Genomic DNA, 14,615 nt, shown 5'->3' on the forward strand with positions numbered 1-14,615 from the left:
TTCCCGTTATCACTACACGGTCCAGGACAAATGTTATCAAAGATTGCTGGGTTAGGTTTTAACATTATACAGTCTTACCTTCTACACAGTTCCCGTTATCACTACACGGTCCAGGGCAAATGTTATCAAAGATTGCTGGGTTGGGTTTTAACATTATACAGTCTTACCTTCTACACAGTTCCCGTTATCACTACACGGTCCAGGGCACATGTTATCAAAGATTGCTGGGTTGGGTTTTAACATTATACAGTCTTACCTTCTACACAGTTCCCGTTATCACTACACGATCCAGGACAAATGTTATCAAAGATTGCTGGGTTGGGTTTTAACATTATACAGTCTTACCTTCTACACAGTTCCCGTTATCACTACACGATCCAGGACAAATGTTATCAAAGATTGCTGGGTTGGGTTTTAACATTATACAGTCTTACCTTCTACACAGTTCCCGTTATCACTACACGATCCAGGACAAATGTTATCAAAGATTGCTGGGTTGGGTTTTAACATTATACAGTCTTACCTTCTACACAGTTCCCGTTATCACTACACGGTCCAGGACAAATGTTATCAAAGATTGCTGGGTTGGGTTTTAACATTATATAGTCTTACCTTCTACACAGTTTCCGTTACCACTACACGATCCAGGACAAATGTTATCAATGATTGCTGGATGAGGTATTAACGTTATATAGTCTTACCTTCAACACAGTTTCCGTTACCACTACACGATCCAGGACAAATGTTATCAATGATTGCTGGGTTAGGTATCAAAGATCCCGACACATTTACCCACAGCTCAATGTTAATCTCTATTTCTATCTGACATTTAGTAAGCACCGTATCTAAAGCAGCCAATGACCATTCTATGTTATCAGTAATCTGTAAGAGGGAAAGGAACATATATTATGTCAATGGAGGAGAAACCATTATTATTATTATTATTCAAATAACATATTCCATGACAAAAGACTAATTTGGAGATTTTTTAAAGAGGAACAAGTGTGGACACAGATGAGTGTGGACACAGATGAGTGTGGATAGTATGTTTGGATGTTTGACAGTGTCTTATGACAAAAGGTGTTCTATGTTTTTCCTATATGGTGTTATTAACTGTGTTGCACAATGACAACCAATCTGAGCATTAGTTTAAAGAGGAACCATGATATGAAGGAAAAGTTTTACAAATTCTAATTGGTTAAATGGTACCAATATCAAGTCTGGATATGTTCCATATCAGGAATATGACACTAGTTTCATTTTTATCATGCTCATAAAATTAAGTCAAATAATATCTTGTGTTGTAAATTTAATGTGGAACTCAAATAATAGATTACAAATGTTATGTTTATGATAGTGGTTCACACCGTAATACACATATAGAATATTATATGATGGATTGACTTAGTTATACCATACCTGTAAATCTATAACACACGAATCAAGAGCAGCTACTAGGTTAATAGCTGCTACACCTTTACATCCAGCGAAGGATATATCTGCTTCAATCACAGCTTTACATTCTTGTAATGCCTTTATTGCTGTAAGACCACTGGGTGTCGGCCATGTCCTTACTGGTGGTATGTATGTAATGTTAGCCTCAAACACTTCTATTTGTGTTGCTATGCAACCAGATGGTGGAGATATCGCCTTGGATACCAAATATTCTGTCACATCTGTGAAACATAAAAAAAGTATGTATAAATAGAATGCAAGGCAATAAGATAGAATTCATTTATTTGGGGGATTTTTCAGGTACGTAAATAGATGTTTTAGAATATAGAATTATCTATGTTCTTTGGGGTTTGACACAATTTTTGATAAATTCATTCAATTTATTAAGGTGTTTTGTTAAATCATATCCGCATATTACATATAAATGGTAACATACATAACTGGGAATTAAGAATTTTAAGAATGGACATAATTTTGAGCTTAGTTATTGCTAACACATCGCCAGTAAACTTAATTTGCAACCATCAAATCCCCAATTGATGCCGTCAGAGCTTAAAATACAATACAGTTATCTCCTAATTTGTCTCACACTAGAAGTTCTCACGAGAGTAGCAATTATCATAAGCTGTGAGCTGTACTTGTATTATTTCATTAGACAGATCTGGTTCTAATTTAAATTATTACATTGGTTGCAATGAATTTCATTGATTTCCTAGTTAAATTAAAACCGATAATTTCACATGTGAAATAAACCTGGTTATACAATAATAGGCGTTGTCAAGACGTCGATAAAGGCGGATCAAAACAAACTGTGAGTGTGTACAAAAAAGATATAGTTTCTTACATATTTTACATTAATTTCTTTAAAAAAAGCTATTTGCCAATGTTATATAAAAAAATAACTAATGAAAGAATTCAAATATTGAAAAAATATTCAACTCGTGACTGAACAACACTGATAATTAACTCATACGCTAAGCCCATTCGTGAATTAATGTGTTGTTTGGTCACTTGTTGAATACATTTCACTATTTGAATTCTTCGATAAGATAAATAACTATGCTCTGTGTTGAAGACTATACCTTGACCTATAATGGTTTACTTTTACAAATTTTGACTTGTATGGATACATTTTGTAGTTGTTTGTCTCATTGGCACTTTATATCTTCTTACCTTTGGCCTTTTTCCAATATTTTCCTTTGTCTTTCTTGTCTTTTTTATATCGTGCACAGCCGAGATCATCTATGTTGGTGTAGCATGTTGAGGTTGAGGCACCACAGTTACAGTAAGGGGGAAGGATGGTTTGTTTCTCAATCACTACTTGTGGACAGTATCCAGAGTACATGGAGTCAACACCCAATTCATCGATTCTATTAAAATTATCATAATAATAATATAAAAATGTTCTTGATATAAGTCTTGTATGTTACATCTATTTAATTTTCAAAATTAATAATAATTCTTACATCATAAACAGTTGACCAATGATATCAATTCCTGTTTAACTAAAACTATTTTTTTTAATTCAAAGTTACTTATTTTAATCCTCATTTTTATACTATTTTCATCAATCCATACCTGCCAACTTTTAAAAGTGCCCATGGGGGTTTAAGTGTGTGACAACAATTTCAAAAGTTAAATTCTTTGAGACGTATTTTGTGCGTGCTGTTTTGTGGTCTAGAAAAGTGTCATATTTGTATGATGAGCTTACAAGCCTTTTTCTTAAGTTTATTTGCATGATTCTAGTTATTATTTCAGTAGAAAAGATTACCATGAAGCTTAAACATGTTTGAGACAAGGATTTATTTTCATGTGTAAGGATATTAAATGACTGTTGGCTTTTCCAATTTAAAATTATGCACAAAGATGGACCTTTATCAAGTTGGGAACAACACCTAGGGGTAATCCCTCAAAGTAAGGCCATTAAAACCCACTTTTTAACAAATGAGCACATATATACTATCTGAAGAAATTTTACCAAAGAACTACAAATGTATGTATACATCTTATGATCTATCTGGTATTATTTGGTCAACACATGTACAATGATTTTGAAGTGTTCTTAGACTTATATCTTCTTTTTATATTCAAAATAACTGGAACCCCTCATATAGAAAAGTTTTTCCAAATATAAGGAATTTTCACATTTCTAAGTTAAAAAAATCTAAATTTTTCTAATTCATTTTTTCTAATTGTGAATTTGAAAATGACCCCTTGTCTTAGGGACAGTCCCTCATTTAAGGGATACCCCTCATGTGGGTGTTGTTCCAAACTTGTGAAAAATAAAAAATAGTACATAGTACTTTAAATGATTTGGTAATGTACAATTGAATACATAAATAACATATGTAACAACAAGTGAAATGGCTGACATTTGAAATGTCAATAAATTAATGAATAAACTACTCTTTATATCTTTATGGAAGTATTGCATCATTGCATTTTGTCAATCAGCCATGCTTTTATTCTTAATCTGTGTAAAAACCTCATCGAAAATGAAAAATCACCTGCTATGATCACGATTTTACTAACACACAGATCAATACAACACAAGTTCAATATCTAGCATGTTAAAATAATCTTGAGAGAAAACGTTTTTGATTGGCTCATTTATTTGATCACGAGATACACTGAATTTTATTGGCTGAACATTTCAATTTCTTCAATGGACACAGTTCAAAATCGAAAACAATGAAATTTTTTGTGTAGATTTTTACGAAATCGTGTTTTAGAGTTTTTTTCACAATCCTGATCGTGCAATCGTGACAATGGGTCAAAATCGTGTAGTACACACCTTAATCGTGAAAGTTGGCAGGTATGTCAATCCCCAAATTATGGTATAGCTGGTTATGTTTGTGGTGTGTAAATTTTTTACTTACTTTTGCGGATAGAACATGCAAAAGTATCGATAAAAATTTTGAATAAGCCAAAATAATAACCCCAAAAATATTTCCTATACCTTATTCAATAAATTGCAAAATTTTACACCTGCCAAAATAACCTGCTGTACAGTATTCAAAAGAATAATTTCACAGGAATGTCGAATATTCTTTTTGTCAATAAATAGATGAATGACTACAAAGATATTAACTAACCTCCAACTGGAGGAGAATTCATCCACTTCTCTTGATTTGCCTCCATATAATGTGTTATTAGGTTTCATCAAATCATTGGCGTCATCACCATCAAAGAAACCACACAAACCTGAACAATAAAAATAAAAATATCATTCTAATGTAAAGACTATATATAAAAACTGTTGTAACTTCAAAGAACTAAGAAAATTCTAAAGTAATTTAGATCCCTAAAATTATATTTATTATTGCATATTATTCTGGTTGATAAAAGCATACTCCATTCTGGAAAATATTAACATTTAACTTTGTTATCATAGCTCAAAGTTTCAGGTACTGCAAAATATTTCTATTTTCATTTCTATTTTTCAGAACCTATAAAAATGCTAAAACAGTATATTTGTTGCTGTGTTTTTAAAAGAAGGGTAAAAAATTGTACTCTTATATAGATCTAAACCTTTTCTGCTTAAGGTGGTATGGGAGTCTAAAATAAAAATGAGAGAATTTGTTCATACTTTACCAAAACGTAGTATCTATTGGTATATGTTGAAAAATATAATAAAAATTATAGGTCACTGCGCATTTTCTCAAGCTACAGCACGTGACAAAATGACACATTTTGTATGGATTATACAGGAAAAAAGACCATTTTGTGATTAGAAACTAACCACAAGAGGCTGTCACAACGACAGCAAACCGGATTTATTAACATTTATTTGTGTCCTGGCAATATCACAAGACCCATTACTGATGAATGGTGAAAATCGTCAATATCAAATTTGACCTCCATTTTTTCATCAGTATCAACATATTAAAATTTGAAAAGCTATATATTGAATGGTTAATGCAACAACATGAATGGAAACGCCATTTTACTATCTTTCAAGAACCATAACTCCTGAACGGTAAAAGTCAAAATCTCCATATTGAACTTGACCTCTATTTTGTCATCAGTAACAACATATAAAAATTTCAAAAGCTTTGGTAGAATGGTTAATGAGAAAATGCACGGACAAGCCTGGAAACACCATTTTGCAATCTTTCAAGAACCACGGTTCTTTTAAATGAAAATTCACATTAAGTATCTGCATTCCTGCATCAAATTTTGCTTACTTGATAGAAAATCTAGACCTTTGGTTCTCTGTTTTTTACAATCCAAGATGGAGGAAGACACCCATACCACCTTAACTGCCTAATTTTGTCTGAAAAATAGGCTATGTAAATAACAGAAATCAACAGTAACTGACATTACCTTCTGTTTTTCCCAGATCTGATGAAGATGCTCTCACATATATGTTCATGAATCGTCCATTCTTATGCGATTCTAATCTCACATATGTACCACTTGGAAACACAACCTAAATGTACAATGCAAAATATAAAAAAAAGACCTAAAAAACTGCTTACAATCTTATAACAAGTCTGCAAATTTATGCAATTCTATTGACAAAACCTGTTATTTAATGTTACTTTCACCTTTAATCTGATCAACTGTTTTATTGAATGTTCCTTTTCACAAATACTTTTTTTAGGCCATTTCCAAATCTAAAATCAAATAGGAGGCAGCACCTTCTTTAAGTAACAGAAAATCTGGTCATAAACTGTATACAATTTTACATTGAAAAAAAAAGAATAAATGTTTCCATGTAAATGAAAATTATGTGTTTTTGATATACACTATAAAACAATGTTTCTGCCAAAACAATCCATTAGGGCGCTACCATTTGAATTTTTTTTTAGGGGGGGGGGGCTAGGATGAAAAATTTTGTCCTGCCTTTTTTTTTAGCTGTAATCTCTGTCCTGCCTTCTTTTTTTTTTAGTTCATCCTGACTTTTTTTTTTGCAAGTGTCTCATCCTGCCTTTTTTTTTTACTCAAAACTCCTGTCCTGCCTATTTTTTTCAAATTTCATCCTAGCCCCCCATAAAAATCAAATGGTAGCTCCCTTACAATCAGAGGAAAACAACTTCCTGATTATTCTGTATTTGAAAAAGTGAAATTCATAATTGTGGCTTTACCTTATAATTCTTTCCACCTTTGTATTTGATTATACTGGTTCCTGGGGTTAATTCTCCATTTAGATACAGTTTGGGTTTAAGAGGTTTCTTCTTATTCTTCTTCGACTTCTTAGCTCCACATTTATCAAAGACTATAACATCATCCCCAATCCTGATTAATGCACCACAATTACATGAGGCTTGTACTGGTTCATTACAGGCTCGCAGGAGGGCTCTTACCTTTAATAACATAGAAGATAGATGTTGTATTACAAAGGTTGGCAATATTTTATTTAAGAAATGACTGTAATATTTTTCCTGTCTATGAAGAAATAACATAAAAAATTTGGTGCACACTGAATAATGTGTGTAGCGGGTTATTTAACAGTGTGCACCACATTTTTTATGTTATTTAAAATAGACATTAAAAATATTACAGTCATTTCTTATAATTTAATTTTAAATTCCATTTTAAACCGTAGAAAACCATGAAAAAAGTTGATGACGTCATGGTCACCTGACTAAATTATGTCTAAGGGCTGATAACAAAATAACTTCAGCCAATCAGAAGGCATGCTACATTCAAAATTAAATTATATATTTTTAAACTGGAGTTTTATACAAAGAACAATACTGTATGCTGGATACCAAAGACAGATAAGAAACAGCTAATCCTGTGTTTGGTTTTATTGGAATTTCTGCAACTTAATTTTTCAGTCTTTATTGTGTATTGCAGATACCAATTTTTACAAATCAGTTGTCCTTTATTTTTGTAACTGATTTTATACTTTTATATCTTTTCTTTAAGCTACTCCTTAACTCTTACAGCATAATGTATTGGTTTACTTAACATAATATTTTTTCATCTTCAACAATGTCCTTTTTTATGTTACAAGTAAAAGCAATAAAAAATTGGAAAACAACAAAATGAACAGCCATCAGAAGGAACATTGAGTTATAGATTCATGAGAATGTAAAACAAAAGTTCATTAAAGAAAAACAATTTTTCAAACATAGCAGTTGTATCAAAACATGTATACTGTGGATTCATTTATTTTCGTGGGCATCTACTTTTGTGGATGCAAGAAAACTTGCATATTCCTGGATATTTGATTTCGTGGTTTTGCCAATGTTTGTATATAAAGCCTATTGAAAATGTGCTATTAGTTGAACATTTGAATTCATGGTTCACCTATAACCACGAATACCACGAAAATTAGTATCCAACGAATAATAATGAATCCACAGTAGTTTAAACATTAAAGATGCAATATACTATACCTCGTATGGCAATGTTTTGTGTTTGTACATAACAAATTCTCCTTCTAACATATTGTCATAAGTCCTGGATAATAGAAAGTATTATCTAGTTTCTGTTATATGTAAAATTAGAACAAAATATGATATAATGACTATTTGACTGGTGGAATTACATGCTAATACAAAATGTTTACTAACTTATACTGATTCAATTATACATTTGTTAATTAATTTGTTCTTTCATTTTTTTTTCTTCATTTTTTTTTTTCCATTTTGTCATATAAAGGTACTATAATTCTATTTAACCTCGTTAACTGAATGGAAAGTGCTGCATCAAAATGACCCACTGTACCTTGAACAGTAGATACTTTCAAAGAGATAATTAACCTACAGAAACAATTAACATACACATACAACAACCGTGTGAAAACCCTGGTAAACTTTAATAACTATAGACTGACCTTCCATCATACGTTGTTATATGTGGATCTCCTGAAGATTCACAAACTGCAGTCTTGTCTTGGTCAATGATTTCAACCTGAAGAAAAAAAAATATTTGAAAAATTTCAAGGTATATCAACACATAACAGTGTCTTGAGAAGAATACCTGGCTTTGTCTGGAAAGTAACCCGCCAGTCATATACAACCTTTAGATTAAGTGTGTTATGAAATAACTTATGAAAAGATCATTAACATAAATGATAAATGCTGCTATTCAAACTTTTTTATTTCAACTGTTGGGTAGAAGGTTTGCCAAAGCCACTAAATTCAAATATCCACCAAAAAAAGTTTTATTCCATCCAGAAAAATTGGTAATTATGAAAAAATAAATGAACCCTCAATAACTCTAACTTTTCCTACCTCGACTGTGGGATAGGAGGTCTGAGATATCTGAGTAACTATTGTCGTCACAATTTCTACAGAGATTGTAAGTCTGACATGTAATTTCTTGTTCTTGTCTTTAAGTCCATCTGCTACAGCTCTTATATAAACACATGTTTCTTTTTCCCAATCGACTTCACTAATGACAACATGACATGGAGTATTCTGAATGGATTCTGTCAAAAACACTGCTTGTGGTACAATGCTTTCATCAGCACAGGTACTCTCTGTGTACTTCTCCCGATCTTCAAACCCATAATCTATACGATAGCGACATGTACCATTATCACAGAAGGTACTTGGAGGTACCATGGGTTTTACGTTTATACATTCTCCAGCAAATCCTTCATACAATTTAATTTCTTCTGTCAATATCTGTAAACATTATATGTAGAGAATTTATGCATCTTTTATACAGAATCTACAGCAATTATCATAAAGCAATAGGCTGTTGGTTGTCACTATTCAAACAGTTGATGAAAATGAAAACAAATCACTTTAATGCCATCTAAAGTTCCCTTAATATGTGTTAAGCCTAAATTATAAGTAAATAATGAAATATAAATACAACTGAATTGTTCCTTTCCATTATGTTGACAAGAACAATATCCTACACTCATTGATATTCATATCAGACATTTTAAACCTTCTTGGTATACAGATGTTATCTATGACTATGGTTTCTGCAAAAAATGTAATGGTCTATAAGAATTATGTCAGTTAGACAATAACAAGCCTTTTATGTAAATATCTGAAAGAATTTAAAAGTTATTCATAGTATAATGATTCAGAAAATAACATCTCTGCTTACCTTAACATGTAGTTTAAATTCATTACTCATTCTGTCTGGACCAGCAGTATTGTCGCAGTTGTCATAGTAACAGGCTGACACAGCACAACGGACCTAAATATAAGAGCATTTGAACATTACCAAACCATAAATTTGTATTACACAAACAATTAGAGAAAATACTTTTTGTAGTGTAAACTTGCTCAAAAGGTAAAATAACTATCCATTAGAATGATAGACAAGGCAGAAAACATTTAAGTTTTCCCATGGGAGAGTTTTTTACTTTTCTTTTGAAAAGCCTGATTTGTAATTTTGTGGATAGAAAATTTAGAAAATCTTGTATCTTGAGACTTGACATCATCTTTAGACTTGACACATTTATCTATGAGTTGATACTGTTATCTTATTACTTCACACATTCATTTGCAGACTTGACACATTTATTTATGACTTGACACTGTTATCTTATTACTTGACACATTCATCTGAAGAGTTTACACATTCATCTGCAGACTTCACACATTTATCTATGAGTTGACACTGTTATCTTATTACTTGACACATTCATCTGAAGAGTTGACACATTCATCTGCAGACTTGACACATTTACCTGGAGAGTTGACATTGTTATCTTATTACTTGACATTGTTATCTAGAGACTTGACACATAATCTGGGGAATTGACACTAAATTTATTTTTTTAACACCAAAGACATTTTACCTCATCTCCATAGACAGCCATACCAAGATCCGCCTTGTTTATTTCACTGACAAAGGAATCATTTTCCATAACAAATGTAGATTTTACTGTATCTCCCAAATACCATCTGACTGTATATCTATAGTTGACATAAGGTGTGGTCAAAGGTACAAAGGTACATCGAAGGTCAAACGTGTCATTTGATGATATAACCTTCAGGACGGGGTCCTTTTCCATTGTTGGCAATTCTGTGATGAAATTGAAAGTAGAACTTTGAAACAAGGAACAAAGACACATACTGTTTTAACTGATAATTGAAAAGTTAACTTTATAAAATTTACTATACGAAAATTTTAATTATATTAAAGGAGTAAATTCTTGCATTTTATGTTAATCAAAAATGCTAATTTATCAACATCTTAATTGATAATGAATAAAATGTTTTAAGTCAATCTGATAGGTTCACTTGAAGAAAACTTTAAAAAGTTGGAGTATAATTGCAACCCCTGACTTACCAAGAGGAACGTCGATAATATCTACGACTTGTTCTGATGCTGGTATTTCAGTGAAGCCATCGATTTCCATCTTACAAAAGTGAGGTACAGTCTCAGTTGATCTACCAAAGTAACATTTCTTCTTTAGATGTTTTGAACCTTTCCTCTTTTGGCGTTTCTTAGATTTCTTCATCCTTTTATTGTTTTTATAAAATGCCAATCCTTCACTGCGACTCCATGCTAACTTGACATTGAAATACTCATCTATTTCCACATCTTTTGTGTACACAGTCCATTCATATTTAGAGGTACTGACACGAGTGTATAATTTACCCTTCTTGGAGTACCACATGGCAAGTCCATAGCTATCTTTATCTTCACCGCCAGTAGACATGATATAACAGTTATCTTTCCTCTCTCTCAATTTGAGATTGAAGGTTATGGTAAGGCCAGTAGAACATTTTTCTATGTCTCCTAAACATGTGTTACTGAGATCTCCAAAGTCCAGTGCTTGGTCAATACCATTCAATACTACACCTTTCTCACCAGACGGAATGTCTATCAGAACTGGTGTCCCTATCAAGTTAATGTTTATTTCTATACTTATACTAATCTTGATTACAAGTGTGGTACCAGTAATTCTCACAAAATTGTAGCGAGTTGGAGTTATATCTGACACTGAAAAAGAAAATGGCCTCATTACTAAATGCATAATTCTATGATTAGTTAATCTTGCAAACTTAAATCTAAACTATTCATACAAGCTAATTATTGAATGATCACTAGATGTAGAACTGATCCTGCTTTGAGAATCATTAATATAAATATGAGTTTAACACATGCTATTTAAATAGTTTTAAGAGTTTACAACCATGTGCATGTAGTTATTTTCCTTTTCTTCCCTCCACAGTTGTTTTGTGAAATCAAAAGATGTCAATATTTCTTTCTTTCTTTTAACTAAATGACTTAATATTCCAAGTATAGTTTACCTATGAGTGTACTCCATGTTGTCCTAGAGGTAGTGGTGTTACAGAACTGTTCAGTATTCAGCATGTTAAGTGCACCAAGTTCATAGCATACTCCAGCAATTGTACATATATCAGTCTGAAAAATAAATTGCATTAAAAAAAAAACAGATGCTCCGCAGGGCGTAGCTTTATACGACCGCAGAGGTTGAACCCTAAACGGTTGGGGCAAGTATGGACACAACATTCAAGCTGGATTCCGCTCTAAATTTGGATTGTGATTAAATAGTTGACACAGCATAGGTTTCTGACACAGAATGAATGTATTCAAATGAACTTAAAATTTTTGTTTTCTCTTAGAGCAATTCACTATGCTGTTGAATATTAATCCTCTCAAAAAAATGTTTGAAGAAATTTTCTTTTATTTATGAAATTTCAAATTTCAAATTTCAAATGCTTATTTGGGCCCTTTTTTGGCCCCTAATTCCTAAACTGTTGAAACCAAAACTCCCAAAATCAATCCCAACCTTTCTTTTGTGGTCATAAACCTTGTGTCAAAATTTCATAGATTTCTATTAACTTAAACTAAAGTTATAGTGCGAAAACCAAGAAAATGCTTATTTGGGCCCTTTTTGGCCCCTAATTCCTAAAATGTTGGGACCAAAACTCCCAAAATCAATACCAGCCTTCCTTTTATGGTCATGAACCTTGTGTTAAAATTTCATAGATTTATATTCACTTTTACTAAAGTTAGAGTGCGAAAACTAAAAGTATTCGGACGACGACGACGACAACAACGCAGACGACGACAACGCAGACGACGCAGACGACGTGATAGCAATATATGACGAAAATTTTTTCAAAATTTGCGGTCGTATAAAAATCATAGGTTACTTTTCATTTTTTATTTTTTTCTATATTGTGGAATTTCATGGGTACAAAATTTTCGTGGATTAAGAAAATTTACTATGTTTTCGATGATATCTAATTTCATGGTTTTGTCCAAGTCGGCATAAAATCCTTTAGGAAATTTGTCATTTGTTGAACATTTTATTTGGTGTTGACTTATACCCACCAAATCTGCGAAAAATGGTATCCAACAAATAACAATGAATCTACAGTAACCTACCTAAATTTAAATGCTAATTATGCTTTCAAATGTTCTTAAGCTGTTTTTTTTGTCATCATATAAATATATATTTTGGACCCATCATGATAATTAAAATAAAACAATAAAACATCAATATTCAACGACTATCTCATATGTTCCAAAACACCAGAAGCTCAACGAAGAGATGCGATATGACACTTATCAATTGTTGACACCTTAGTCCTTCAATACAAAGACTTGATTTAAGATACTCAGAACAAACATAGGTAAATCTATACAAATGAAATAAGGTTAAATATGAAAATGGCAAATGGCATCTGTTAAATACCTACCCTATCTACACAAACTAAGTCAGTACAATCTTTACATGCTGATGTGTATACAATAAATGTCAACTGGTTACTCTCCGTTAGTCCATCATTACTAATAGTCAGTTTGTGTTGACCAAGATCTCCAATGAAGAAACACCACACCTCCTCTGTTGACTTAAAGTCTCCAACAGAAGTTACTTTTACCTGTGAACAGAAATCATGTCTGTATTACAGTTCATTAAAAATAATATAAATAAATATATATATATAAATATGCTGGCAACTTATTCTCTGTCTATCTTTAAAATTGTAGCAAAAGAACAATCAATCATTCAATTTTTTTTTTAGCATTATAAAATAAATGAAGCCTTCATAAATGTTCACATTAAAACCATTTGATCATATGAAATAATTGACTCCAGGATTGCTTATTTTCACTAGAAAATGCTGGATCAATGTTAACACTGATGACGTGAATACTTTGATTTTTTATACTGGAATAAATGCAGAGACACTTTTTTACCTTAAGCCCACAAAAGAGTTTGCAGGAAGACATATTGCCCAACCTACCATATTATTCTCACTCTAACCTGAGCAGTCTTTGATTTACATCCTAAATATCAAATGTTTAGAAGAGAAGCAGCAATTTATAGTTCAAAGTTTTTCGATAGACTATGTAGTATTGGCTTTGCTCATTGTTGAAGGCCATACAGTGACCTATAATTGTTAATTTCTGTATCATTTTGACTCCTGTGGAGAGTTGTCTCATTAGCGATCATACCACATCTTCTTTTTGATAGACTCAGCTTGGAATTGCAGCCATATCTTGCTGCAATAAAGGCAAGCCACTCCAAATACTAATAGCGATTCACATTCAAACATAAGAAATATTTACCCCATTTTCTAATTCAAAATGACATGTGAGTGAATCATTATCAATGAATCTGACGCCCTGAACAATAAACAGTGTACAGTTATATTCATTGGTGTCCACATCACAAGCCACTCCCCCAAATATAGCATTGAGGATAGGTGGGTCTGTTAACAGGGTGTCACATGTTGTTCCTGTAAAGTTGGCATAACATTGACAAACACCTGAAAAAGAAGTTCAATTAAAACAAATGTCATAGGTTAAGGGTTAAGTGGGGCACATATAGACAAGTTTAATTGTATCATATACTTTGTGTGTATGTCCTAAGTAACAAGACTGTAATCATAGGTTTATCTTTGAATGTGTGTATGATTTGAATTTTCCTTGCACTTAAATCAAGCCATAAGTTTTATATTGAATGTTTCATATATTTTACTCAAAGTTTTCATCAATCATATCAAATTTTAAAGCATAACTGCATAGACATTAGAATTAACAGACACTTTCACTTTCCATATTTTTCTCTCACAGGTTTCTGACAGTCATGAGAATGAAAATATTCAAATTTTCTGACAATATATTTGTTGATGTAGTCATCATTATTCTGACACTGGGATGATTTTAAATCTAAAATGAGCAAATAAGTACAGATATTTTAACAAACATGAGTTTTTCCATACTCATATAAATTAAAAGTGAAATACCTA

The 14,615-nt window shown here is 32.0% G+C and overlaps 1 protein-coding gene across 1 annotated transcript in view; it reads right to left on the reverse strand.

The window, feature by feature from the left end:
• LOC134716897 (uncharacterized) overlaps positions 1-14,615 on the reverse strand; it is a 154,448-nt gene that overhangs the window by 36,852 nt on the left and 102,981 nt on the right. Inside the window, exons 114-128 of the mRNA XM_063579912.1 lie at positions 13,933-14,132; positions 13,059-13,241; positions 11,640-11,754; positions 10,672-11,328; positions 10,178-10,404; positions 9,478-9,570; positions 8,646-9,041; positions 8,246-8,322; positions 7,806-7,869; positions 6,546-6,764; positions 5,782-5,887; positions 4,551-4,659; positions 2,629-2,825; positions 1,420-1,676; positions 702-882 (exon numbers count right to left, since the gene is read on the reverse strand). Coding sequence (XP_063435982.1) covers positions 702-882; positions 1,420-1,676; positions 2,629-2,825; positions 4,551-4,659; positions 5,782-5,887; positions 6,546-6,764; positions 7,806-7,869; positions 8,246-8,322; positions 8,646-9,041; positions 9,478-9,570; positions 10,178-10,404; positions 10,672-11,328; positions 11,640-11,754; positions 13,059-13,241; positions 13,933-14,132 — 3,081 coding nt within the window. The remainder of the gene's footprint in view (positions 1-701; positions 883-1,419; positions 1,677-2,628; positions 2,826-4,550; positions 4,660-5,781; positions 5,888-6,545; positions 6,765-7,805; positions 7,870-8,245; positions 8,323-8,645; positions 9,042-9,477; positions 9,571-10,177; positions 10,405-10,671; positions 11,329-11,639; positions 11,755-13,058; positions 13,242-13,932; positions 14,133-14,615) is intronic.

The sequence above is a fragment of the Mytilus trossulus genome, chromosome 4, assembly GCF_036588685.1.
Source record: "Mytilus trossulus isolate FHL-02 chromosome 4, PNRI_Mtr1.1.1.hap1, whole genome shotgun sequence".
Taxonomy (NCBI): Eukaryota; Metazoa; Mollusca; class Bivalvia; order Mytilida; family Mytilidae; genus Mytilus; species Mytilus trossulus.